General features: G+C 54.6%; 1 protein-coding gene across 1 annotated transcript in view; it reads left to right on the top strand.

The window, feature by feature from the left end:
* The window catches only part of LOC119955904 (plexin A3-like), a 51789-nt gene that overhangs the window by 9707 nt on the left and 17082 nt on the right, over positions 1 to 25000 (top strand). Inside the window, exons 6-16 of the mRNA XM_038782562.1 lie at positions 123 to 357; positions 3554 to 3696; positions 5234 to 5490; positions 6395 to 6461; positions 10014 to 10160; positions 11409 to 11574; positions 13827 to 13930; positions 15260 to 15356; positions 20075 to 20265; positions 21684 to 21853; positions 24455 to 24667. Of these exons, the coding sequence (XP_038638490.1) occupies positions 123 to 357; positions 3554 to 3696; positions 5234 to 5490; positions 6395 to 6461; positions 10014 to 10160; positions 11409 to 11574; positions 13827 to 13930; positions 15260 to 15356; positions 20075 to 20265; positions 21684 to 21853; positions 24455 to 24667 (1790 nt within the window). The remainder of the gene's footprint in view (positions 1 to 122; positions 358 to 3553; positions 3697 to 5233; positions 5491 to 6394; positions 6462 to 10013; positions 10161 to 11408; positions 11575 to 13826; positions 13931 to 15259; positions 15357 to 20074; positions 20266 to 21683; positions 21854 to 24454; positions 24668 to 25000) is intronic.

Genomic DNA, 25000 nt, shown 5'->3' with positions numbered 1-25000 from the left:
AAGCCTGGAGGCCGGAGGTGGTGGTGGGGAAGCCTTTTGAAGCTGCGCTAATTGGATCAGCTTTGATGTCGTGTGTCCCTGTGGTGGAACCTTGTTGACCTTTTTCCCTGTGCCTCTCTCAGATCAGAGTGGGAGGGCTGGAGTACTCGCCGGGCACCTTGCAGATCTACACGGACAGCGCGCTGAGCGTGACGGCCATTGTGGGGATCGGGATCGGGGGAGGGCTGCTGATGATGGCCATCGTCATGGTGCTCATCGCCTACAAACGCAAGACACGCGACGCAGACCGCACCCTGAAGAGACTGCAGCTGCAGATGGACAACCTGGAGTCCAGAGTGGCCCTGGAGTGCAAGGAAGGTGAGGGGTGGAAAAAGGGAACAGGAGGCCCCCCCTCCCCCCCCCAGTGCCTTACCCTAGCCCAGAATGTCCCAAAGCCTCTCTCAGTCAAGGAAGGGGTTTGCTTTTTATTTTTAAAGTGTGGTCACTTCCGCACTGTCGGAATCGGGGCTTCATGCACAGCAAGATCCCAGAAACAGCCAACCTGAGATATTAAAAAAAAAATTTTTTTTACATTGAATTTATAGTGCAGAAGGAGGCCATTCGGCCCATTGAGTCTGCGCCGGCTCTTGGAAAGAGCACCCTACCCCCTACACAATGTGAACACCTCCACCCTATCCCCATAACTCAGTAACCCCACCCAACACTAAGGGCAATTTTGGACACTAAGGGCAATTTATCATGGCCAATCCACCTAGCCTGCACATCGTTGGACTGTGGGAGGAAACCGGAGCACCCGGAGGAAACCCACGCACACACGGGGAGGATGTGCAGACTCCGCACAGACAGTGACCCAAGCCGGAATCGAACCTGGGACCCTGGAGCTCTGAAGCGATTGTGCTATCCACAATGCTACCGTGCTGCGCACAGACATGACCCAGATCATCTCTTTTTTCAGTGATGCTGGTTGAAGGGTAACTATTGGGGCCCCAGGACACCAAGGAGAATCCCTGCCTTCCCCCACCCCCCCAGCCTGACCGCACCCACCCACTCCTTCTCAAACCCCCCCCCCCCCCACTCTTCATCCAGAAGCGATCATGAAATCTTTTACATCCACTTGAGAGGGAAGACTATTGGGGGCAGAGCCTCGTGTTTAACATCTCATCCTGAATCATGGACCCTCTAACAGTGCAGCACCCCCTCAGCAGTGACCCTTCGACAGTGAGGCACTCCCTCAACATCGACCCTCTGACAGTGTTGCGCTCCCAGAGCACTGATCCTCCGACAGTGCGGCACTCCTGTTTATCACACTGGGCTAAATCGCTGGCTTTGAAAGCAGACCAAGGCAGGCCAGCAGCACGGTTCGATTCCCGTAACAGCCTCCCCGAACAGGCGCCGGAATGTGGCGACTAGGGGCTTTTCACAGTAACTTAATTGAAGCCTACTCGTGACAATAAGTGATTTTCATTTCATTTCATTGAACCTCCAACAGTGCGGCGCTCCCTCAGCACTGACCCTCTGACAGTGCGGCGCTCCCTCAGCACTGACCCTCCGACAGTGCGCCGCTCCCTCAGCACTGACCCTCTGACAGTGCGGCGCTCCCTCAGCACTGACCCTCTGACAGTGCGGCGCTCCCTCAGCACTGACCCTCCGACAGTGCGCCGCTCCCTCAGCACTGACCCTCTGACAGTGCAGCGCTCCCTCAGCACTAACCCTCCGACAGTGCGGCGCTCCCTCGGCACTGACCCTCCAACAGTGCAGCGCTCCCTCAGCCCTGACCCTCTGACAGTGCGGCGCTCCCTCAGCACTGACCCTCCGACAGTGCTGCGCTTCCTCAGCATTGACCCTCCGACAGTGCGGTGCTCCCTCAGCACTGACCTCCGACAGTGCGGCGCTCCCTCAGCCCTGACCCTCTGACAGTGCGGCGCTCCCTCAGCACTGACCCTCCGACAGTGCGGTGCTCCCTCAGCACTGACCCTCTGACAGTGCGGCTCCCTCAGCACTAACCCTCCGACAGTGCTGCGCTTCCTCAGCATTGACCCTCCGACAGTGCGGTGCTCCCTCAGCACTGACCCTAAACAGTGCAGCGCTCCCTCAGCACTGACCCTCCGACAGTGCGGCGCTACCTCAGCACTGACCCTCATGTGGAATGAGTTTGTGCCTAAATAGAACATAGAACATAGAACGATACAGCGCAGTACAGGCCCTTCGGCCCTCGATGTTGCACCGACATGGAAAAAATCTAAAGGCCATCTAACCTACACTATGCCCTTATCATCCATATGCTTATCCAATAAATTTTTAAATGCCCTCAATGTTGGCGTGTTCACTACTGTTGCAGGTAGGGCATTCCACGGCCTCACCACTCTTCGCGTAAAAAACCCACCTCTGACCTCTGTCCTATATCTATTACCCCTCAATTTAAGGCTATGTCCCCTCGTGCTAGCCACCTCCATCCGCGGGAGAAGGCTCTCGCTGTCCACCCTATCTAACCCTCTGATCATTTTGTATGCCTCTATTAAGTCACCTCTTAACCTTCTTCTCTCTAACGAAAACAACCTCAAGTCCATCAGCCTTTCCTCATAAGATTTTCCCTCCATACCAGGCAACATCCTGGTAAATCTTCTCTGCACCCGTTCCAAAGCTTCCACGTCCTTCCTATAATGAGGCGACCAGAACTGTACGCAATACTCCAAATGCGGCCGTACTAGAGTTTTGTACAACTGCAACATGACCTCATGGCTCCGGAACTCAATCCCTCTACCAATAAAGGCCAACACACCATAGGCCTTCTTCACAACCCTATCAACCTGGGTGGCAACTTTCAGGGATCTATGTACATGGACACCGAGATCCCTCTGCTCATCCACACTACCAAGAATTTTACCATTAGCCAAATATTCCGCATTTCTGTTATTCTTTCCAAAGTGAATCACCTCACACTTCTCCACATTAAACTCCATTTGCCACCTATCAGCCCAGCTCTGCAGCTTATCTATGTCCCTCTGTAACCTGCAACATCCTTCCGCACTGTCTACAACTCCACCGACTTTAGTGTCGTCTGCAAATTTACTCACCCATCCTTCTGCGCCCTCCTCTAGGTCATTTATAAAAATGACAAACAGCAACGGCCCCAGAACAGATCCTTGTGGTACGCCACTCGTAACTGAACTCCATTCTGAACATTTCCCATCAACTACCACTCTCTGTCTTCTTTCAACTAGCCAATTTCTGATCCACATCTCTAAATCACCCTCAATCCCCAGCCTCCGTATTTTCTGCAATAGCCGACGGTGGGGAACCTTATCAAACGCTGTTTCAAAGAGGCTAGCACCTGGTTGATGGGCCTACTCCTGGGCCCAGTCCAGGGCCTCCTTCTGGGCCTCTCCTGGGCCACCTGCTGGGCCTACACCTGGGCCTGCAGTGCTGGTGCCCCTGAATGGTCACGATTGGGGTGGAGAGTTAGCGGGTTGGGTGGAGAGGGATTATCTCGGGGGATGGAGCTTGTTGTTCGATGCGATTAACAGGTCGGGGGTTGCTTTTTGGTTTATTTCAGCCTTTGCCGAGCTGCAGACGGACATCCACGAACTGACCAATGAGCTGGACGCGGTGGGCATCCCCTTCCTGGACTACAAGACCTACGCCATCCGCGTTCTCTTCCCCGGGATCGAGGACCACCCAGTGCTCAAAGAGCTCGACGTAAGGAGGCGTTCCCGGAGTCAGAGCGCAAGCAGGGTGGGGAGGGGGGGACAGAGGGAGTGGTCAGTGAGGGAGGGAAGTGACCAGTTCCTGACAAACACTCCCAGGACAGGTACAGCACGGGGTTAGATACAGAGTAAAGCTCCCTCTACACTGTCCCCATCAAACACTCCCAGGACAGGTACAGCACGGGGTTAGATACAGAGTAAAGCTCCCTCTACACTGTCCCGATCAAACACTCCCAGGACAGGTACAGCACGGGGTTAGATACAGAGTAAAGCTCCCTCTACACTGTCCCGATCAAACACTCCCAGGACAGGTACAGCACGGGGTTAGATACAGAGTAAAGCTCCCTCTACCCTGTCCCCTTCAAACACTCCCAGGACAGGTACAGCACGGAGTTAGATACAGAGTAAAGCTCCCTCTACACTGTCCCCATCAAACACTCCCAGGGCAGGTACAGCACGGGGTTAGATACAGAGTAAAGCTCCCTCTACACTGTCCCCATCAAACACTCCCAGGACAGGTACAGCACGGGGTTAGATACAGAGTAAAGCTCCCTCTACCCTGTCCCCTTCAAACACTCCCAGGACAGGTACAGCACGGAGTTAGATCCAGAGTAAAGGTCCCTCTATACTGTCCCCATCAAACACTCCCAGGGCAGGTACAGCACGGGGTTAGATACAGAGTAAAGCTTCCTCTACACTGTCCCCATCAAGCACTCCCAGGGCAGGTACAACACGGGGTTAGATACAGAGTAAAGCTCCCTCTACCCTGTCCCCTTCAAACACTCCCAGGATAGGTACAGCACGGAGTTAGATACAGAGTTAAGCTCCCTCTACACTGTCCCCATCAAACACTCCCAGGGCAGGTACAGCACGGGGTTAGATACAGAGTAAAGCTCCCTTTACACTGTCCCTATCAAACATTCCCAGGACAGGTACAGAACGGGGTTAGATACAGAGTAAAGCTCCCTCTACACTGTCCCCATCAAACACTCCCAGGACAGGTACAGCACGGAGTTAGATACAGAGTTAAGCTCCCTCTACACTATCCCCATCAAACACTCCCAGGACAGTTACAGCACGGGGTTCGATACAGAGTAAAGCTCCCTCTACACTGTCCCCATCAAACACTCCCAGGACAGGTACAGCATGGGGTTAGATACAGAGTTAAGCTCCCACTACACTGTCCCCATCAAACACTCCCAGGACAGGTACAGCACGGGGTTAGATACAGAGTAAAGCTCCCTCTGCACTGTCCCCATCAAACACTCCCAGGACAGGTACAGCACGGGCTTAGATACAGAGTAAAGCTCCCTCTACACTGTCCCCATCAAACACTGTAGTGGGACTGGCCGCCTGAGGAATGGAACACTAGACACTTGGGTGGGGCTTGAAACTTCCAAGGGGTATTTTAATTGGACGGTTCTGCTGACTTCCTCTCTCTCTCTCTCCCGCTCTCTCTCCCTCTCCTCTCTCTCTCCCGCTCTCTCTCCCTCTCCTCTCTCTCTCCCCCGCCGCTCCTCCTGCCGCAGGCTCCGGCTAACGTGGAGAAGGCGCTGAGGATCTTTGGGCAGCTGCTGAACAACAAGGTTTTCCTCCTGACATTCGTGCGCACGCTGGAGGCCCAGCGCAGTTTCTCGATGCGCGACCGGGGCAACGTGGCCTCGCTGGTGATGACGGCGCTCCAGGGGAAGATGCAGTACGCCACCGTGGTGCTCAAGCAGCTGCTGTCTGACCTGATTGAGAAGAACCTGGAGAACAAGAATCATCCCAAGCTGCTGCTGCGGAGGTCAGGCTGGCCTCCACTGTTTGTGAAGCCTCTGAGCATCGTTTTCACCTAAGATGTCGCATTGGTTGGGGTGGGGGGGGCGGTTATGAATTTAGCATTGCAAACCTCCGACAGTGCGGCATCCTCTCAATACTGACTCTTCGACAGTTCGGTCTCCCTCAGCACTGACCCTCCGACAGTGCGACGCTCCCTCAGCACTGACCCTCTGACTGTGCGGCGCTCCCTCAGCACTGACCCTCCGACAGTGCGGTGCTCCCTCAGCACTGACCCTCCGACAGGGCGGCGCTCCCTCAGCATTGACCCTCCGACAGTGCGGCGCTCCCTCAGCACTGACCCTCCGACAGTGCGCCGCTCCCTCAGCGCTGACCCTCCGACAGTGCGGAGCTCCCTCAGCACCGAACCTCCGACAGTGCGGCACTCCCTCAGCACTGACCCTCCGACAGTGCGGCACTCCCTCAGCACTGACCATCCGACAGAGTGACGCTCTCTCAGTACCGAGTCTCTGATAGTGCGGAGTTCCTTCAGCACTGACCCTCCGACAGTGCGGCGCTCCCTCAGCACTGACCCTCCAACAGTGCGGCGCTCCCTCAGCACTGACCCTCCGACAGGGCGGAGCTCCCTCAGCACTGACCATCCGACAGAGTGACGCTCTCTCAGTACCGAATCTCTGATAGTGCGGAGCTCCTTCGGCACTGACCCTCCGACAGGGCGGCGCTCCCTCAGTATTCTGTTTACTGTGCTGAAATCCTGTGCTTAGACCTGAACCCATGACCTCATGAATCGGAGAGGAGGGAGCTTTCCATTGAAACGGAAATGTTCTCTTTGCACCGACCCTGTCAGACTCTTCCAGAATTCTCCATGATGATGTCGCGTTTCTCACCGTTCTGTGTTGTATTTTTTCCAGGACAGAGTCAGTGGCTGAGAAGATGTTGACAAACTGGTTCACATTCCTGCTGTACCGATTCCTGAAGGTAGGAGCCTCCTCTCGCACAGCAATTCATCCCACTCCCTCCTCGCCACCTCTTTGCTTCCTCTTCTTCCTTCTGATCAACTGCGTGGGCCAGGGCTTAGACAACTCCCAAGTATATCATGGCGTTCACCTGACTTATAACTGTTTATCAATTTTGGTTATGATGAACACAAGTGCCTCCCTTTCAGGCTTTAAGCACTTTTAATCAAAAACAAGCTTCATAGGGCAGCACGGTGGCGTAGTGGGTTAACACTGCTGCCTCACAGCGCTGAGGTCCCAGGTTCGGTCCCGGCTCTGGATTACTGTCCGTGTGGAGTTTGCACATTCTCCCCGTGTTTGCGTGGGTTTCGCCCCACAACCCAAAGATGTGCAGGGTAGGTGGATTGGCCAGGCTAAATTGCCCCTTAATTGGAAAAAATGAATTGGGTACTCTAAATTTTAAAAAAACAAGCTTTATTCTACAAATTTAGTTAACATTTTTATGAACACACACAGTAAGCCTTTTTATAAACTACAAACATAAATACCCCACACAGCTACAGTAATCTATGTTTAATACATTTCCCCCCTTTAACTGTTCCAATTTAACAACAAGATTCCATAAACCAGAAAACCCCTTTTCAAAGGTGTGGCCAAACACAGGGCACTCTTACTATCTTTCAGACTTGGTATGGTTACACCCGTTTCCTTTCAAGAACAGCAGGTTTCAATTCCCTCCAGAAAACAGTTTGCACATTTAAGTTTTCAAGTGATCTAGAAACAGCTTTGAAACTGAAGATCGAGAGACGTCTTTCCAGCCTGTGCTGCACAAAACCAGGTCAAACTCGAAGCGAAAGTAAAAACTCAGGGCCACAGCCCAGCTCCACCCACACAATGACATCACTGAAGCCATGTGATAAGACGAGACATACTTGAAGGGATACTCCCAGGACACAACCTTCTGAGGCAGTGCGTATGGCACTGGTCTGTCTCTGACGAAATTGTGCGTTGAATCCAAATTGACACAGATTTTGGCTTTGAAGATTTTGATCCAGCCCAGTCCCTTGTGATAAACATTCTCTTACCTCCTCAGAACGTCTTGGAGGACCACGCTGGATATTTTGAAGATTTCCAGCCAATTGAGTCCAATCTTCTGTCACCAGTCTCTTCCCATCAGGCTGAGTCTGTGCCCCTCCATGACAACCAAGGGCAGATTGGCCTCCTGCCCTTTGTATGCCCCTGGTGTGTTGGTGGTTAGGAGCCTCTTCAAAGTCTTCACGGTGTCCGTGGAAAGCTTGACTATCACACTCTTCAAACTTTTTTTTGAAAAATATTTTTATTCTCCTTTTTCACATTTTCTCTCAAATTTACGCCCAACAATAATCAGTAACAAATGCAATGTCAATGCCCATATCAATAGGAACGATCCATCCTCTCACCAAACCCCCAAACATTAGACTCCATGTTAACATAAACAAATAACAAAAAGGAATCAGGAATCACCCATAATCACCATTAACACATACAGTCCCCCTCCCCCCCCCAACCCTCCCAGCCCCCAAACCCCCTAATTTTCGATGTGATCCAATTCTCATGCACAATGAATAACGCACATGAATTGCAGAACCCCTCCATCCTTCCCCTCAGTTCAAATTTGACCTTCTCAAGCATCAAGAATTCCAGCCCCCGCCACGCCAGGGCACAGGGTGGAGAGGTTGATCTCCACGTTAATAGGATCCGCCTTCGGGCGATCAACGAGGCGAAGGCTACAACATCTGCCTCCGCGCCCGTTTCCAACCCCGGCTGGTCCGACACCCCGAATATGGCCTCCCGAGGGCCCGGGCCCAGTTTCATGTGCACCACTTTAGAAATTACCCTAAAATTCTCCTTCCAGTAATCCTCCAGCTTTGGACAGGACCAAAACATATGAACGTGGTTTGCACCCCCCCCCCCCCCCCCCCCCGCGCACTCTTCAAACTTAAAGGACGAGTTTCCACACAAAGATATTTGAAGATCTGCTCTCCTATCCCAGTCACCGAAGCTCCGGTGTCCACTTCCATTTTGAGGGGTTTGCCGCTAACCCTGATGACAATTTCAGTTGGGGTCGTCTTATTCAACGGGACTGCACATTGCACACACGTCTTCAGAGCTCTCCTCCACTATGTTCAGTGGGGCTGTGGACTGCTGCTGCTGCTGCTGTTTTTTTTGCATTGTATTACGATCCCAGACCAGACCAACAGTTGCTAGGCTACCCGACAGAAACCCCAATATTTAACTTAATTTTGTAAGACAACAATCCTACGCACACATAGGGTTATGGTATATTAAAATAACACAGGATTAAAATAACTTTAACATTGTTCAAGAAATAGTTACCCGTTGAACAATAACATGATACCTGTCAACTCCTAACTGCTATCTTTTTATCTCCAATCAAGCAAAACCCATCTTAGGTCACAATCCATTTTTTAACCAGAGGTAGCAAACACAGGATTACTTGGCAAACGTTACATAGAGATCTTCTGAGACTGCTTTACGAGAGAGACCCGACACCCTGTCAGGGTAATGCCGAATCTCTGGCTCGATTTCTTCAGAAACTGATTCTCAGCTCGCCCACCAGCCAAAAAACTAAACTGAAAACTCCACACCAGACTGCTTCAGCTCCTGGCTCCTCCCATTAACTACATCAGCTCTATGTCCCCAACTCCCCAACTTAGACCATCTGACTAAGGCTAAACACAACATCTCTCTTTATCTACTCCCCGGGGAACCTTTCTATAAACAAAATTCCATTCGCCCTATTTCAGTAATTCACATAATAAAATATATCTCTGAAATTCCTACATTCATCAGAATTGACACGCTTTTCATCGCGCGTGAATTTGCACCCTTTGGTTGCCTCGGAAGCACCAACTCCCGAACATGGCAGCTCTCCTGGGGGTGGACTCTCCCGCAATGATAGCAGTCCACGTCCGACTTGGGATGACACCCGTTCCTTTTCCCGGTCCTTCGGCTCCAGTCCCATCCCGAGGACCGTGCCTAGTTCTCCGCTGCGCCTGTTGATCCTGCTGCGCACCTCGCAGCCACACCGCCCCAGACCATTCTCCCGTCTCAGATTAGGATCCGATTCCCCGTTTGGGAAGCCTCGATTGAATCTGCCTCCTCCCCGCTCTCAGGCAGCACCTTCCAGATCCTAACCACTCGCTGAGGGAGAACGTTTCTCCCCGTGTCTCCGTCGCTCCTTTCGCCAATTCTTTAACTCACTCCCCTTCAGTAACTATTTCTCTTCATTCGCTCGATCAAAATTCCCTTATGATTGTGAACGCCTCGATTAAATCTCCCCCTTAACCTTCTCTGCTCCAAGGAGAACAATCCCAGCTTCTCCCAGTCTCTCTCTCTACATGAACTGAAGCCCCCCTCATCCCTCAGAAGCATTCTGGGTAAATCTCCCTCTGCACCCTCTCCCTGAGGCCTCAACATCCTTCCTAATGTGTGAGGCCCCGAAAGTTGGACACGGTACTCCAGTGGAGGCTTGACTGATGTTATTGTTTCGTCTCCCCATTTCCTGATGTAGGAGTGCGTGGGGGAGCCGCTCTTTATGCTGTACTGCGCCATCAAACAACAGATGGAGAAGGGGCCAATTGATTCCATCACCGGGGAGGCGCGATATTCACTCAGTGAGGACAAGCTGATCCGTCAGCAGATCGACTACAAAATGCTGGTGAGTCTTTCCAAAGCCTCCCTTGTAAGCGCAGGTACAGGAGGAGATCCCATTCAGCCCCTCTCGAGCCTGTTACACAGGAACAGGAGGAGGCCCCATTCAGCCCCGCTCGAGCCTGTTACACAGGAACAGGAGGAGGCCCCATTCAGCCCCTCTCGGGCCTGTTACACAGGAACAGGAGGAGGCCCTATTCAGCCCCTCTCGAACCTGGTACGCAGGAACAGGAGGAGGCCCATTCAGCCCCTCTAGAGCCGGTTACACGGGAACAGGAGGAGGCCCCATTCAGCCCCTCTTGAGCCTGTTACACAGGAACAGGAGGAGGCCCAATTCAGCCCCTCTCGGGACTGTTACACAGGAACAGGAGGAGACCCATTAAGCCCCTCTAGAGCCGGCTACACGGGAACAGGAGGAGGCCCCATTCAGCCCGTCTTGAGCCTGTTACACAGGAACAGGAGGAGGCCCATTCAGCCCCTCTAGAGCCGGTTACACGGGAACAGGAGGAGGCCCCATTCAGCCCCTCTTGAGCCTGTTACACAGGAACAGGAGGGGGCCCCATTCAGCCCCTTTTGAGTCTGTTACACAGGAACAGGAGGAGGCCCAGTCAGCCACCCTCCAGCCTGTTACACAGGAACAGGAGGAGGACCATTCAGCCCCTCTCAAGCCTGTTACGCAGGGACAGGAGGAGGCCATTCATCCCCTCTCGAGTCTGTTCTGCCATTCAATGGGCTCCTGGCTAGAATATATCTTTACTCCATCCGCTCGCTTCATTCTGGGGGCATGCTGGACTCCAAGAATACCCTTGCCGAGCAAAGATTGATGTCCCTCCAGTTTTAAATAATTAATTGTGCAAACATGTAGACTCTTGCAGGGAGCCTCCACACTTCCGTGAGGAAATGTTCCCTGTATGACCTGGCCTTCAGTGTAAGATTATGTCAGGACGGCGCAGTGGTTAGCACTGCTGCCTCACTGTGCTGAGGACTCGGGTTCGATCCCGGCCCCGAGTCACGGTCCGTGTGGAGTTTGCACCTTCTCCCCGTGTCTGCGTGGCTCTCACCCCCACAACCCAAAGATGTGCAGGTTAGGCGGATTGGCCACGCTAAACTTGCCCCTGCATTGCAAATGTTTTTTTTTATTTAAGATTCCATCTGTCTTAGTCTCCTCGGGCTTTGGGATGTTCAGAGGTGGTGAAAGGCGTGAGGGAATCGCAAGGTTCAGTTTGTGCCTTACTGTTCCCCTGTGTCTCTGTAGACCCTGACCTGTGTCTGCCCTGAGAATGAGAACGAGAATTCTACTCAGATTCCTGTCAAGGTGCTGAACTGCGACACCATCACCCAGGTCAAGGACAAGCTGCTTGATGCCATCTACAAAGGGGTTCCCTACTCCCAGCGTCCCAAAGCAGAGGACATGGATCTAGGTACGTGGGGAACTGGCATCACACAGATTTCAGCTGCTTTACGCACACATGCTCACTCACTCACACATACACTCACTCACACTCGCGTACACACACACAATGTGAGTACATGCTCACACTGACACACACACGTTCACACACACACAAATACACACGCAGTCACACTCACACACATGCTCATACATGTTTACACACACACTCTCAGACACACTCGCACTCTCAGACACACATACCCATTCATACACACAGTCACACGATCACACACACACGAACACTCGCACACACACACTCTTTCACACACTTTCATGCCCACTCTCTCACACACACACACACACCCACAGAAACAAACTCACTCACACACAGACTCAAACACACTCCATATTCACGCTCACACAAACACAGTCACACGCTCACACACACACTAACAGTCTTGCACACACATGCTCACACACACATTTACAGACACTCAGTACACACTCATACTCATACACTCACTCACACACAGACACTCACACACACATTCTCAGACACACATAGACTCCACACACAGTCACACACATACACACTCACACAGTCATGCACTCACACTAACACTCGCACAAATAACACCACCGCACACAAACACACACACACACACTCATACTCAATCACACACACACACATACTCACTTACTCTCACACTCTGACACACTTATGAGCGGCACAGTAGCACAGTGGTTAGCACAGCTGCCTCACGCGCCGAGGTCCCAGGTTCGATTCCCGGCTTGGATCACTATCTGTGCGGAGTCTGCACGTTCTCCCCGTGTCTGCGTGGGTTTCCTCTGGGTGCTCCGGTTTACTCCCACAAGTCCCGAAAGACGTGCTGTTAGGCGAATTGGACATTCTGAATTCTCCCTCTGTGTACCCGAACAGGCGCCGGAATGTGGCGACTAGGGGATTCTTACAGTAACTTCATTGCAGTGTTAATGTAAACCTACTTGTGACAATAAAGATTATTATTATTACACACAGACACACACACTAACACTCTCACACACCATGCTCACACACACATTTACAGACACTCACTACACACTCATACTCACACACTCACACACACACACACACACTAACACTCTCACTCACAAATGATCACACACGCTCTCACACACATACAAACTCTTACATACACACATTCATACTCTCACACACATACTCACACACTGTCACACTGCCACCGCATGCACACACTCACACACACGTGCACGTACTCACATTGGCACACACATACACAAACACACACACACACTCTCACTCACACACTGTCACACACTCTGCCACACACAAACTCACACACATTCACACACTCACTCACACACATACTCACTTTCACAATCACTCACACACTCTGTCACACACACACAGTCACATGCTCATACACACTACTGTCGTGCACACACACTCATGTCATTCACACACATGCACACCCCCCCGCTTGCACACTCACTCATACTCACTGATGCACACACATGCACACTTGCACAATACACTTTGACACACTGTGACATGCTCATAAACACACTAACACTCACACATTAACACACACGCTCTCACACAGTTACTCACACATATACACTCTCACAGACACACACACTCACATATTTACACAGACTCATTCACACAGACACAGACTTACTCACACATTTACACACACACACACTCACAGGCACACAAGCTCACTGAGGCACAGCATTCCCTCACACATACACACACTCTCAATCATACATATCCTCATACACACACACACACACACAGTCACACCTGGTGAACGAAGTACATGTGGGAAAGCCCACATGGGCGAGGGCGCAGTTTCCTGGTGGGCTATGAGAATGGAGGATGCTGCTGTGGTAGTCACCACTAACTGTATATTAGATGTAGTAACTGTATATTAGATGTAGTAACTATATTAGATGTAGTAACTGTATATTAGATGTAGTACGGTAAGGCTCCTGGACTAGAGATACAGGGGTAAATCCCTGCCTGCTGGCTCCGCCCAGTAGACGGTGTATAAATGTGTGTGCACACCGAGCTGCAGCCATTCAGGTTCCAGCTATTGGAGGCCACACATCTCAGCTCAATAAAGCCTTGATTATTCTCTACTCTCGTCTTTGTAGTAATCGATAGTGCATCAGCTGCTTTGAGTTGGCCATTTGCTGAAGGGGTTGTGGTGTTGATTGCCGATTGTTCAATGTTCTGTCTTTCTGCTTGAGCAGAGTGGAGGCAGAGTCGAGGATCCCGCCTGATCCTCCAGGATGAGGACGTCACGACCAAGATCGAGTACGACTGGAAGCGACTGAACACATTGTCACATTACCAGGTGCGTCCAACAGGGGGAGTGCCTTCTCCAGCCTGTTACACAGGAACAGGGGGAGGCCCATTCAGCCCCTCTCCAGCCTGTTACACAGGAACAGGAGGCCCATTCAGCCCCTCTCCAGCCTGTTACACAGGAACAGGGGGAGGCCCATTCATCCCCTCTCCAGCCTGTTACACAGGAACAGGAGGCCATTCAGCCCCTCTCGAGCCTGTTACACAGGAACAGGAGGAGGCCCATTCAGCCCCTCTCCAGCCTGTTACACAGGAACAGGAGGAGGCCCATTCAGCCCCTCTCCAGCCTGTTACACAGGAACAGGAGGAGGCCCATTCAGCCCCTCTCCAGCCTGTTACACAGGAACAGGAGGAGGGCCATTCAGCCCCTCTCGAGCCTGTTACACAGGAACAGGAGAAGGCCCACTCAGTCCAACTCTTGAGCCTGTTACACAGGAACATTCAGCCATTTAGCCCCTCATGTCTGTTCCACCCTTCTATCAGATCACAGCTAATTTGAGATTAAACTCTAAACATCCTGCCTTTTGTCCTGTATTCCATGGTAACACTGAGTCAATGAAAGTCCCATCAATCTAGTTTGTGATTTGGGAAATGGATTCTCACTTCAGTCACACGAGAGACAGCAAATGCAAGCAATTATTTGCCTTTGAGAGCAAGGGGATCCAAGAGAGGCCAGACACTCTTCCCCCCCCCCCCCCCCCCCCCCCACCCCCCCCTCGCGGTGTCGAGACTGAGGGAGCACCGCGCTGTTGGAGGGTCAGATCTGAGGGTGCACCGCAGTGTCGGTGGGTCAGTTCTGAGGGAGGGTCGCACTGTCGGAGGGTCAGTGCTGAGGGAGCGCCGCACTGTCGGAGGGTCAGTGCTGAGGGAGTGCCGCACTGTCGGAGGGTCAGTGCTGAGGGAGCGCCGCACTGTCGGAGGGTCAGTGCTAAGAGAGCGCCACACTGTCGGAGGGTCAGTGCTGAGGGAGTGCCGGACGGTCAGTACTGAGGGAGCACCGCACTGTCGGAGGGTCAGTGCTGAGGGAGCACCGCACTGTCGGAGGGTCAGTGCTGAGGGAGCACCGCACTGTCGGAGGGTCAGTGCTGAGGGAGTGCCGCACTGTCGGAGGGTCAGTGCTGAGAGAGCACCGTACTGTCGGAGGGTCAGTGCTGAGGGAGCACTGCACTGTTGGAGGGTCAGTGCTGAGGGAGCACCGCGAGGGTGAGATGGGTGCAGGAGAGCAGGCTTTTTGTTTTGAGTCTTGTGCGCGCGCTGCACCCCCTGGCTAAATATCCGTGTGCTGAGGCCTGGCTGATTTGTGCATTACTCGGACCCACAGGTCACGGACGGTTCAGCGGTGGCTCTTGTCCCCAAGCAGATCTCGGCCTACAACATCGCAAATTCCTTCACCTTCACTCGGTCCCTGAGCCGTTATGGTGAGCAAACTGCTGTCTCAGCCCACCCGCAAATTGGGTCCGGAAAAGGAGGGACAGGACTGAGGGAGAAGGAGAAGGTGCCGATTGAGGGATATGGGGAGTAGGAGGGGATTGAGGGATATGGGGAAAGGGTGGGATTGAGGGTTATGGGGAGAGGGTGGGATTGAGGGATATGGGGAAAGGGTGGGATTGAGGGATACGGGGAGAGGGTGGGATTGAGGGATACGGGGAGAGGGTGGGATTGAGGGATACGGGGAGAGGGTGGGGATTGAGGGATACGGGGAGAGGGTGGGGATTGAGGGATACGGGGAGAGGGGATTGAGGGATACGGGGAGAGGGTGGGGATTGAGGGATACGGGGAGAGGGTGGGGATTGAGGGATACGTGGAGAGGGTGGGGATTGAGGGATACGGGGAGGGGTGGGGATTGAGGGATACGGGGAGAGGGTGGGGATTGAGGGATACGGGGAGAGGGTGGGGATTGAGGGATACAGGGAGAAGGTGGGATTGAGGGATACGGGGAGAAGGTGGGATTGAGGGATACGGGGAGAGGGTGGGATTGAGGGATACGGGGGAGGGTGGGATTGAGGGATACGGGGAGAGGGTGGGGATTGAGGATACTGGGAGAGGGTGGGGATTGAGGGATACGGGGAGAGGGTGGGGATTGAGGGATACGGGGAGAGGGTGGGGATAGAGGGATACGGGGATAGAGTGGGATTGAGGGATACGGGGAGAGGGTGGGATTGAGGGATACGGGGAGAGGAGATTGAGGAATACGGGGAGAGGGTGGGATTGAGGGATACGGGGAGAGGGTGGGGATTGAGGGATACGGGGAGAGGGTGGGATTGAGGGATACGTGGAGAGGGTGGGGATTGAGGGATACGGGGAGGGGTGGGGATTGAGGGATACGGGAGAGGGTGGGGATTGAGGGATACGGGAGAGGGTGGGGATTGAGGGATACAGGGAGAAGGTGGGATTGAGGGATACGGGGAGAAGGTGGGATTGAGGGATACGGGGAGAGGGTGGGATTGAGGGATACGAGGGAGGGTGGGATTGAGGGATACGGGGAGAGGGTGGGGATTGAGGGATACTGGGAGAGGGTGGGGATTGAGGGATACGGGGAGAGGGTGGGGATTGAGGGATACGGGGAGAGGGTGGGGATAGAGGGATACGGGGATAGAGTGGGATTGAGGGATACGGGGAGAGGGTGGGATTGAGGGATACGGGGAGGAGATTGAGGAATACGGGGAGAGGGTGGGATTGAGGGATACGGGGAGAGGGTGGGATTGAGGGATACGGGGTGAGGGTGGGATTGAGTACGGGGAGAGGGTGGGGATTGAGGGATACGGGGAGAGGGTGGCGATTGAGGGATACGGGGAGGGGATTGAGGATACGGGGAGGGTGGGGATTGAGGGATACGGGGAGAGGGTGGGATTGAGGGATACGGGGAGAGGGTGGGATTGAGGGATACGGGGAGAGGGTGGGATTGAGGGATACGGGGAGAGGGTGGGATTGAGGGATACGGGGAGAGGGTGGGATTGAGGGATACGGGGAGAGGGTGGCGATTGAGGGATACGGGGAGAGGGGATTGAGGGATATGGGGATAGGGTGGGATTGAGGGATACGGGGAGAGGGTGGGATTGAGGGATACGGGGAGAGGAGATTGAGGGATACGGGGAGAGGGTGGCGATTGAGGGATACGGGGAGAGGGGATTGAGGGATACGGGGATAGGGTGGGATTGAGGGATACGGGGAGAGGGTGGGATTGAGGGATACGGGGAGAGGGTGGGGATTGAGGGATACGAGGAGAGGAGATTGAGGGATACGGGGAGAGGGTGGGGATTGAGGGATACGGGAAGAGGGTGGGATTGAGGGATACGGGGAGAGGGTGGGGATTGAGGGATACGGGGAGAGGGTGGGATTGAGGGATACGGGGAGGTGGGGATTGAGGGATACGGGGAGAGGGTGGGATTGAGGGATACGGGGAGAGGGGATTGAGGGATACGGGGAGAGGGTGGGATTGAGGGATACGGGTGGGTGGGGATTGAGGGATACGGGGAGAGGGTGGGATTGAGGGATACGGGGAGGTGGGGATTGAGGGATACGGGGAGAGGGTGGGATTGAGGGATACGGGGAGAGGGTGTGGATTGAGGGATACGGGGAGAAGGTGGGATTGAGGTATACGGGGAGAGGGTGGGATTGAGGGATATGGGGAGAGGGTGGGATTGAGGGATATGGGAAGAGGGTGGTGATTGAGGGATACGGGGAGAGGGTGGGATTGAGGGATACGGGGAGAGGGGATTGAGGGATACAGGGAGAGGGTGGGAGTGAGGGATACGGGGAGAGGGTGGGATTGAGGGATACGGGGAGAGGGTGGGGATAGAGGGAGGCGGGGAGAGGGTGGGATTGAGGGATACGGTGAGAGGGTGGGATTGAGGGATACGGGGAGAGGGTGGGATTGAGGGATATGGGGGAGGGTGGGGATTGAGGGATACAGGGAGAGGGGATTGTGGGATACGGGGAGAGGGTGGGATTGAGGGATACGGGGAGAGGGTGGAATTGAGGGATACGGGGAGAGGGTGGGATTGAGGGATACGGGGAGAGGGTGGGATTGAGGGATACGGGGAGAGGGTGGGGATTGAGGGATACGGGGAGAGGGTGGGGATTGAGGGATACGGGGAGAGGGTGGGATAGAGGGATACGGGGATAGGGTGGGATTGAGGGATACGGGGAGAGGGTTGGATTGAGGGATACGGGGAGAGGGTGGGGATTGAGGGATACGGGGAGAGGGTGGGGATTGAGGGATACGGGGAGGGGTGGGGATTGAGGGATACGGGGAGAGGGTGGGGATTGAGGGATACGGGGAGAGGGTGGCGATTGAGGGATACGGGGAGAGGGGATTGAGGGATACGGGGATAGGGTGGGATTGAGGGATACGGGGAGAGGGTGGGATTGAGGATACGGGGAGAGGGTGGCGATTGAGGGATACGGGGAGAGGGGATTGAGGGATACGGGGATAGGGTGGGATTGAGGGATACGGAGAGAGGGTGGGATTGAGGCATACGGGGAGAGGAGATTGAGGGATACGGGGAGAGGGTGGGATTGAGGGATACGGGGAGAGGGTGGGATTGAGGGATACGGGGAGGTGGGGATTGAGGGATACAGGGAGAGGGTGGGGATAGAGGGATACGGGGGAGGGTGGGATTGAGGGATACGGGGAGAGGGGATTGAGGGATACGGGGAGAGGGAATTGAGGGATACGGGGAGAGGGTGGGATTGAGGGATACGGGGAGGTGGGGATTGAGGGATACGGGGAGAGGGTGGATTGAGGGATACGGGGAGGTGGGGATTGAGGGATACGGGGAGAGGGTGGAATTGAGGGATACGGGGAGAGGGTGTGGATTGAGGGATACGGGGAGAAGGTGGGATTGAGGGATACGGGGAGAGGGTGGGATTGAGGGATATGGGGAGAGGGTGGATTGAGGGATATGGGAAGAGGGTGGTGATTGAGGGATACGGGGAGAGGGTGGGATTGAGGGTTACGGGGAGAGGGTGGGAGTGAGGGATACGGAGAGAGGGTGGGATTGAGGGATACGGGGAGAGGGTGGGGATAGAGGGAGACGGGGAGAGGGTGGGATTGAGGGATACGGTGAGAGGGTGGGATTGAGGGATACGGGGAGAGGGTGGGATTGAGGGATATGGGGGGAGGGTGGGGATTGAGGGATACGGGGAGAGGGTGGGATTGAGGGATACGGGGAGAGGGTGGGATTGAGGGATACGGGGAGAGGGTGGGATTGAGGGATACGGGGAGAGGGTGGGATTGAGGGATACGGGGAGAGGGTGGGATTGAGGGATATGGGGAGAGGGTGGGATTGAGGGATACGGGGAGAGGGTGGGGATAGAGGGATACGGGGAGAGGGTGGGATTGAGGGATACGGGGAGAGGGTGGATTGAGGGATACGGGGAGAGGGTGGGATTGAGGGATACGGGGAGAGGGTGGGGAGTGAGGGATACGGGGAGAGGGTGGGATTGAGGTGTACGGGGAGAGGGTGGGTTTGAGGGATACGGGGAGAGGGTGGGATTGAGGGATACGGAGCGAGGGTGGGATAGAGGGATACGGGGAGAGGGGATTGAGGGATACGGGGAGAGGGTGGGATTGAGGGATACGGGGAGAGGGGATTGAGGGATACGGGGAGAGGGTGGGATTGAGGGATACGGGGAGAGGGTGGGGATTGAGGGATATGGGGAGAGGGTGGGGTTTGAGGGATACGGGAGAGGGTGGGATTGAGGGATATGGGGAGAGGGGATTGAGGGATATGGGGAGAGGGTGGGATTGAGGGGTACGGGGTGAGGGTGGGATTGAGGGATATGGGGAGAGGGTGGAAGATATTGGACAGTAGAATATATTGGGAGATGGTGGGGAATATTACGAGAGGGTGAGAGATATTGGGAGAGTGGGAGATATCGAGGTAGGGTGGGAGATGGTGTGGGATATGATGAGGGTATTGGGGACATGGGAAGAGTGTGGGGGACATGGGAAGGGTGTGGGATATGGGAGAGGGTGTGGGAGATATGGTGACGGTGTGGGAGACATTGGGAGGGTGTAGGGGACATGGGAAGGGTGTGGGATATGGGAGAGCGTGTGGGGTATTGGGAGAAGTGGGAATAAATGGCTGACTAACTTTAACAAGGATCTCTCCCTGCCATTCCCGTTTTGCAGAGAGCATGCTCCGGACAGCCAGCAGCCCAGACAGTATGCGTTCCCGGGTCCCCATGATCACTCCCGATCAGGAGACAGGGACCAAACTCTGGCATCTGGTCAGGAACCACGATCACACAGATCAGAAGGAGGGGGACCGGGGCAGTAAGATGGTGTCGGAGATTTATCTCACCAGACTGCTCGCCACTAAGGTATCAAATGTTAATCCATTAGAGTACCTGTAAATCACGGAGATATTCCGCATCTCATCTCTCTCTCACTCACTCTGTCTTTCTCTCTGTCTCTCTCTCTCTTGCTGTCTCTGTTTCTCTCCCTCTCTCTTGCTGTCTCTGCCTCTCTCTCGCTATCTCTCTCACTCTCGTTCTGTCACTCTCACTATTTCTCTGTATTTCTATCATTCATAGAATTTACAGTGCAGAAGGAGGCCATTCGGCCCATCGAGTCTGCACCGGCTCTTGGAAAGAGCACCCTACCCAAGCCCACACCCCCACCCTATCCCGATAACCCAGTAACCCCACCCAACACCAAGGGCAATTTTGGACACTAAGGGCAATTTAGCCTGGCCAATCCACCTAACCTGCATATCTTTGGACTGTGGGAGGAAACCGGAGCACCCGGAGGAAACCCACGCACACACAGTGACCCAAGCCGGAATCAAACCTGGGACCCTGAAGCTGTGAAGCAACTGTGCTAACCACTATGCTATTGTGCTGCCCCTCCATCAGTCCTTTCTGTCTCTCCCAATCGCTCCCTTCCTCTTTCCCAATCGCTCCCTTCCTCTCTGTCTCTCAATCTGTCTCTCTTGCTGTCTTTCACCCTTGCTCTTGCTCTCTCTCTCGCTGTCTCTCTCTCTCTCTCGCTGTCTCTCTCTCTGTCTCTCTCTCTCTCTCGCTCTGTCTCTCTGTCATCCTCCATCTCTTTCTCTGTATTTATTAATCCCTATTTCTGCCTCTTTCTCTCTCTCTCTGTCTCTCACTCTCACGCTCTGTCATTCTCCGTCTCTCTCACTTCTATTTCTTAGTCCCTCTCTCTCTCTCTGTCTCTCGCTCTTCTGTCTCTCTTGCTTTCTTTCTCATTCTTTCTATGTATTTCTCTTGCATTCTCTGTATCTGTCCTTCTGTCTCTCTCAATTTCTCTCTTTCTGTCCCTCTCCCACCCCCTTTGTTTTCTCTCTCTCCCATTTTCTACCATTCTCTTTTTCTCTCACTCTTTCTGTGTATTTCCCATTCCCTCTCTTTCGCTCTGTCTCTCTCTCGCTCTTTATGGCCCTCTCCCAACCCCTCCAATCTAACACTTTTGTTTTCTCCTCTGTCTCTCTCCCATTCTCCGTCACAGACCGACTCCCCTTTTTTTCCCCCGCTCTTTTCCCCTTATCCCTCTTTCCCCATCCTTTCCTTCCCCTTCTCTTTCTTGTTGTCTCCCTCTTCTCTACTTTCTCTCCTTAGCTCTCTCCCTCCCATCCGTCCCTCGCCTTTTACCAACCAACTCTCGCTTCTCTCTCTCTCCCTCCATCCTCAGTGTCTCTTCCTCCTATCATTCCCCCTCCTCTGTATCCTCTATCTCTCTCCCTCTCTCTCTAACCAGCTCTCTGTCTCTGCTGTTGCCACAGGGTACTCTGCAGAAGTTTCTGGACGATCTGTTTGAGACGGTGTTCAGTACGGCTCACCGGGGCAGTGCTCTGCCCCTCGCCATCAAATACATGTTCGACTTCCTGGACGAGCAGGCAGACCAACAGCTGATCACAGATCCTGATGTGAGACACACATGGAAAAGCAACTGGTGAGAATCCTCCCTATCCTCGAGACCTCCTCCCCTCTGACAACCCTCCCTATCCCCGAGACCTCCTCCACTCCGACAACCCTCCCTATCCCCGAGACCTCCTCCACTCCGACAACCCTCCCTATCCCCGAGACCTCCTCCACTCCGACAACCCTCCCTATCCCCGAGACCTCCTCCACTCCGACAACCCTCCCTATCCCTGAGACCTCCTCCACCCCGACAACCCTCCCTATCCCTGAGACCTCCTCCACTCCAACTCCCTATCCCTGAGACCTCCTCCACTCCCATTCCCTATCCCCGAGACCTCCTCCACTCCGACTACCCTCCCTATCCCCGAGACCTCCTCCACTCCAACTCCCTATCCCTGAGACCTCCTCCACTCCCACTCCCTATCCCCGAGACCTCCTCCACTACGACAACCCTCCCTATCCCCGAGACCTCCTCCACTCCGACAACCCTCCCTATCCCCGAGACCTCCTCCACTCCGACTACCCTCCCTATCCCCGAGACCTCCTCCACTCCGACTACCCTCCCTATCCCTGAGACCTCCTCCACTCCGACTACCCTCCCTATCCCCGAGACCTCCTCCACTCCGACAACCCTCCCTATCCCCGAGACCTCCTCCACCGACAACCCTCCCTATCCCTGAGACCTCCTCCACTCCGACAACCCTCCCTATCCCTGAGACCTCCTCCACTCCGACAACCCTCCCTATCCCTGAGACCTCCTCCACTCCCATTCCCTATCCCCGAGACCTCCTCCACTCCGACTACCCTCCCTATCCCCGAGACCTCCTCCACTCCAACTCCCTATCCCTGAGACCTCCTCCACTCCCACTCCCTATCCCCGAGACCTCCTCCACTCCGACAACCCTCCCTATCCCCGAGACCTCCTCCACTCCGACTACCCTCCCTATCCCCGAGACCTCCTCCACTCCGACTACCCTCCCTATCCCTGAGACCTCCTCCACTCCGACTACCCTCCCTATCCCTGAGACCTCCTCCACTCCGACTACCCTCCCTATCCCTGAGAACTCCTCCACTCCGACTACCCTCCCTATCCCCGAGACCTCCTCCACTCGACTACCCTCCCTATCCCTGAGACCTCCTCCACTCCGACTACCCTCCCTATCCCTGAGACCTCCTCCACTCCGACTACCCTCCCTATCCCTGAGACCTCCTCCACTCCGACTACCCTCCCTATCCCCGAGACCTCCTCCACTCCGACTACCCTCCCTATCCCTGAGACCTCCTCCACTCCGACAACCCTCCCTATCCCTGAGACCTCCTCCACTCCGACAACCCTCCCTATCCCAAGACCTCCTCCACTCCGACTACCCTCCCTATCCCCGAGACCTCCTCCACTCCGACAACCCTCCCTATCCCTGAGACCTCCTCCACTCCAACAACCCTCCCTATCCCTGAGCCCTCCCCCTCCGACTCCCTATCCCCAAGACCTCCTCCACTCCGACTACCCTCCCTATCCCCGAGACTTCCTCCACTCCGACTACACTCCCTATCCCTGAGACCTCCTCCACTCCGACAACCCTCCCTATCCCCGAGACCTCCTCCACTCCGACAACCCTCCCTATCCCCGAGACCTCCTCCACTCCGACTACCCTCCCTATCCCCGAGACCTCCTCCACTCCGACTCCCTATCCCCGAGACCTCCTCCACTCCGACAACCCTCCCTATCCCTGAGACCTCCTCCACTCCGAAAACCCTCCCTATCCCTGAGACCTCCTCCACTCCGACTACCCTCCCTATCCCCGAGACCTCCTCCACTCTGACTCCCTATTCCTGATACCTCCTCCAATCCGACTCCCTATCCGAGACCTCCTCCACTCCGACAACCCTCCCTATCTCTGTAACCTCCTCCAGCCCCTACAACCCTCCCTATCTCTGTAACCTCCTCCAGCCCCTACACCCCTCCCTATCTATGTAACCTCCTCCAGCCCCTACAACCCTCCCTATCTCTGTAACCTCCTCCAGCACCTACATCCCTCCCTATCTCTGTAACCTCCTCCAGCCCCTACAACCCTCCCTATCTCTGCAACCTCCTCCAGCCCCTACACCCCTCCCTATCTCTGTAACCTCCTCCAGCCCCTACAACCCTCCCTATCTCTGTAACCTCCTCCAGCACCTACATCCCTCCCTATCTCTGTAACCTCCTCCAGCCCCTACAACCCTCCCTATCTCTGTAACCTCCTCCAGCCCCTACAACCCTCCCTGTCTCTGTAAACTCCTCCAGCCCCTACAACCCTCCCTATCCCTGTAACCTCCTCCAGCCCCTACAACCCTCCCTATCTGTGTAAATTCCTCCAGCCTCGACAACCCTCCCTATCTCTGGAGGACAAATGGAGGGAGGATCAAGTTGAGCATTAAGACTGGTTGGCAGACTGGCTGTTACTGTGCTCTTTATCTGACATATCACTTGTTGGACATCCAAGCCCACAAACACTAGGCCCGAGGTGGGACTGTAACCTCATCCCAGTTGTTGTTGCTTTGTGAGAATCTCCATTCCTTGGTCGCTCCCCGGATTCTAACCTCTCGTCTATTCCTCGCCACCCCTCTCCTCCTCCCCCCGTTCTGGTCCCTCCAGCCTCCCGTTGCGTTTCTGGGTGAACGTCATCAAGAATCCCCAGTTTGTCTTCGATATCCACAAGAGCAGTATCACCGACGCCTGCCTCTCGGTCGTGGCGCAGACCTTCATGGACTCGTGCTCCACCTCCGAACACCGCCTCGGCAAGGACTCGCCCTCCAACAAGCTCCTCTATGCCAAAGACATCCCCAACTACAAGACTTGGGTGGAAAGGTGGGTTTTCGGGCCCGGAGGTGGCCAGCCGTCCCCTGGGGCGAGGAGGGCTTGGGTGGAGGATTGGGGGGGGCGGCTGTTGGTGAGGGGGGGGGGGTTTGGGGCGTGAGGTGAGTGGGGTTGGGGGCGGGGGAAATCATTGTGACATTGGAACCATGCCAAGCATGCATTGGTTCCCTGGGAGAGACAGAGAAAAAGAGAGAGACAGAAATAGAGAGCGAGGGACGGTGCGAGCGAGGGACGAAGAGAGCGAGGGACGGAGAGAGCGAGAGAAGGAGAGATAGTGAAGTTCCAAGAGAGAGCGAAAGGAGAGAGAGCGAGAGACAGGAGACA

The sequence above is a fragment of the Scyliorhinus canicula genome, chromosome 21 (genome assembly GCF_902713615.1).
Source record: "Scyliorhinus canicula chromosome 21, sScyCan1.1, whole genome shotgun sequence".
NCBI lineage: Eukaryota > Metazoa > Chordata > Chondrichthyes > Carcharhiniformes > Scyliorhinidae > Scyliorhinus > Scyliorhinus canicula.
The sequence above is the reverse complement of the archived record's forward strand: the minus strand, read 5'-3'. Positions and strand labels throughout refer to the sequence as shown.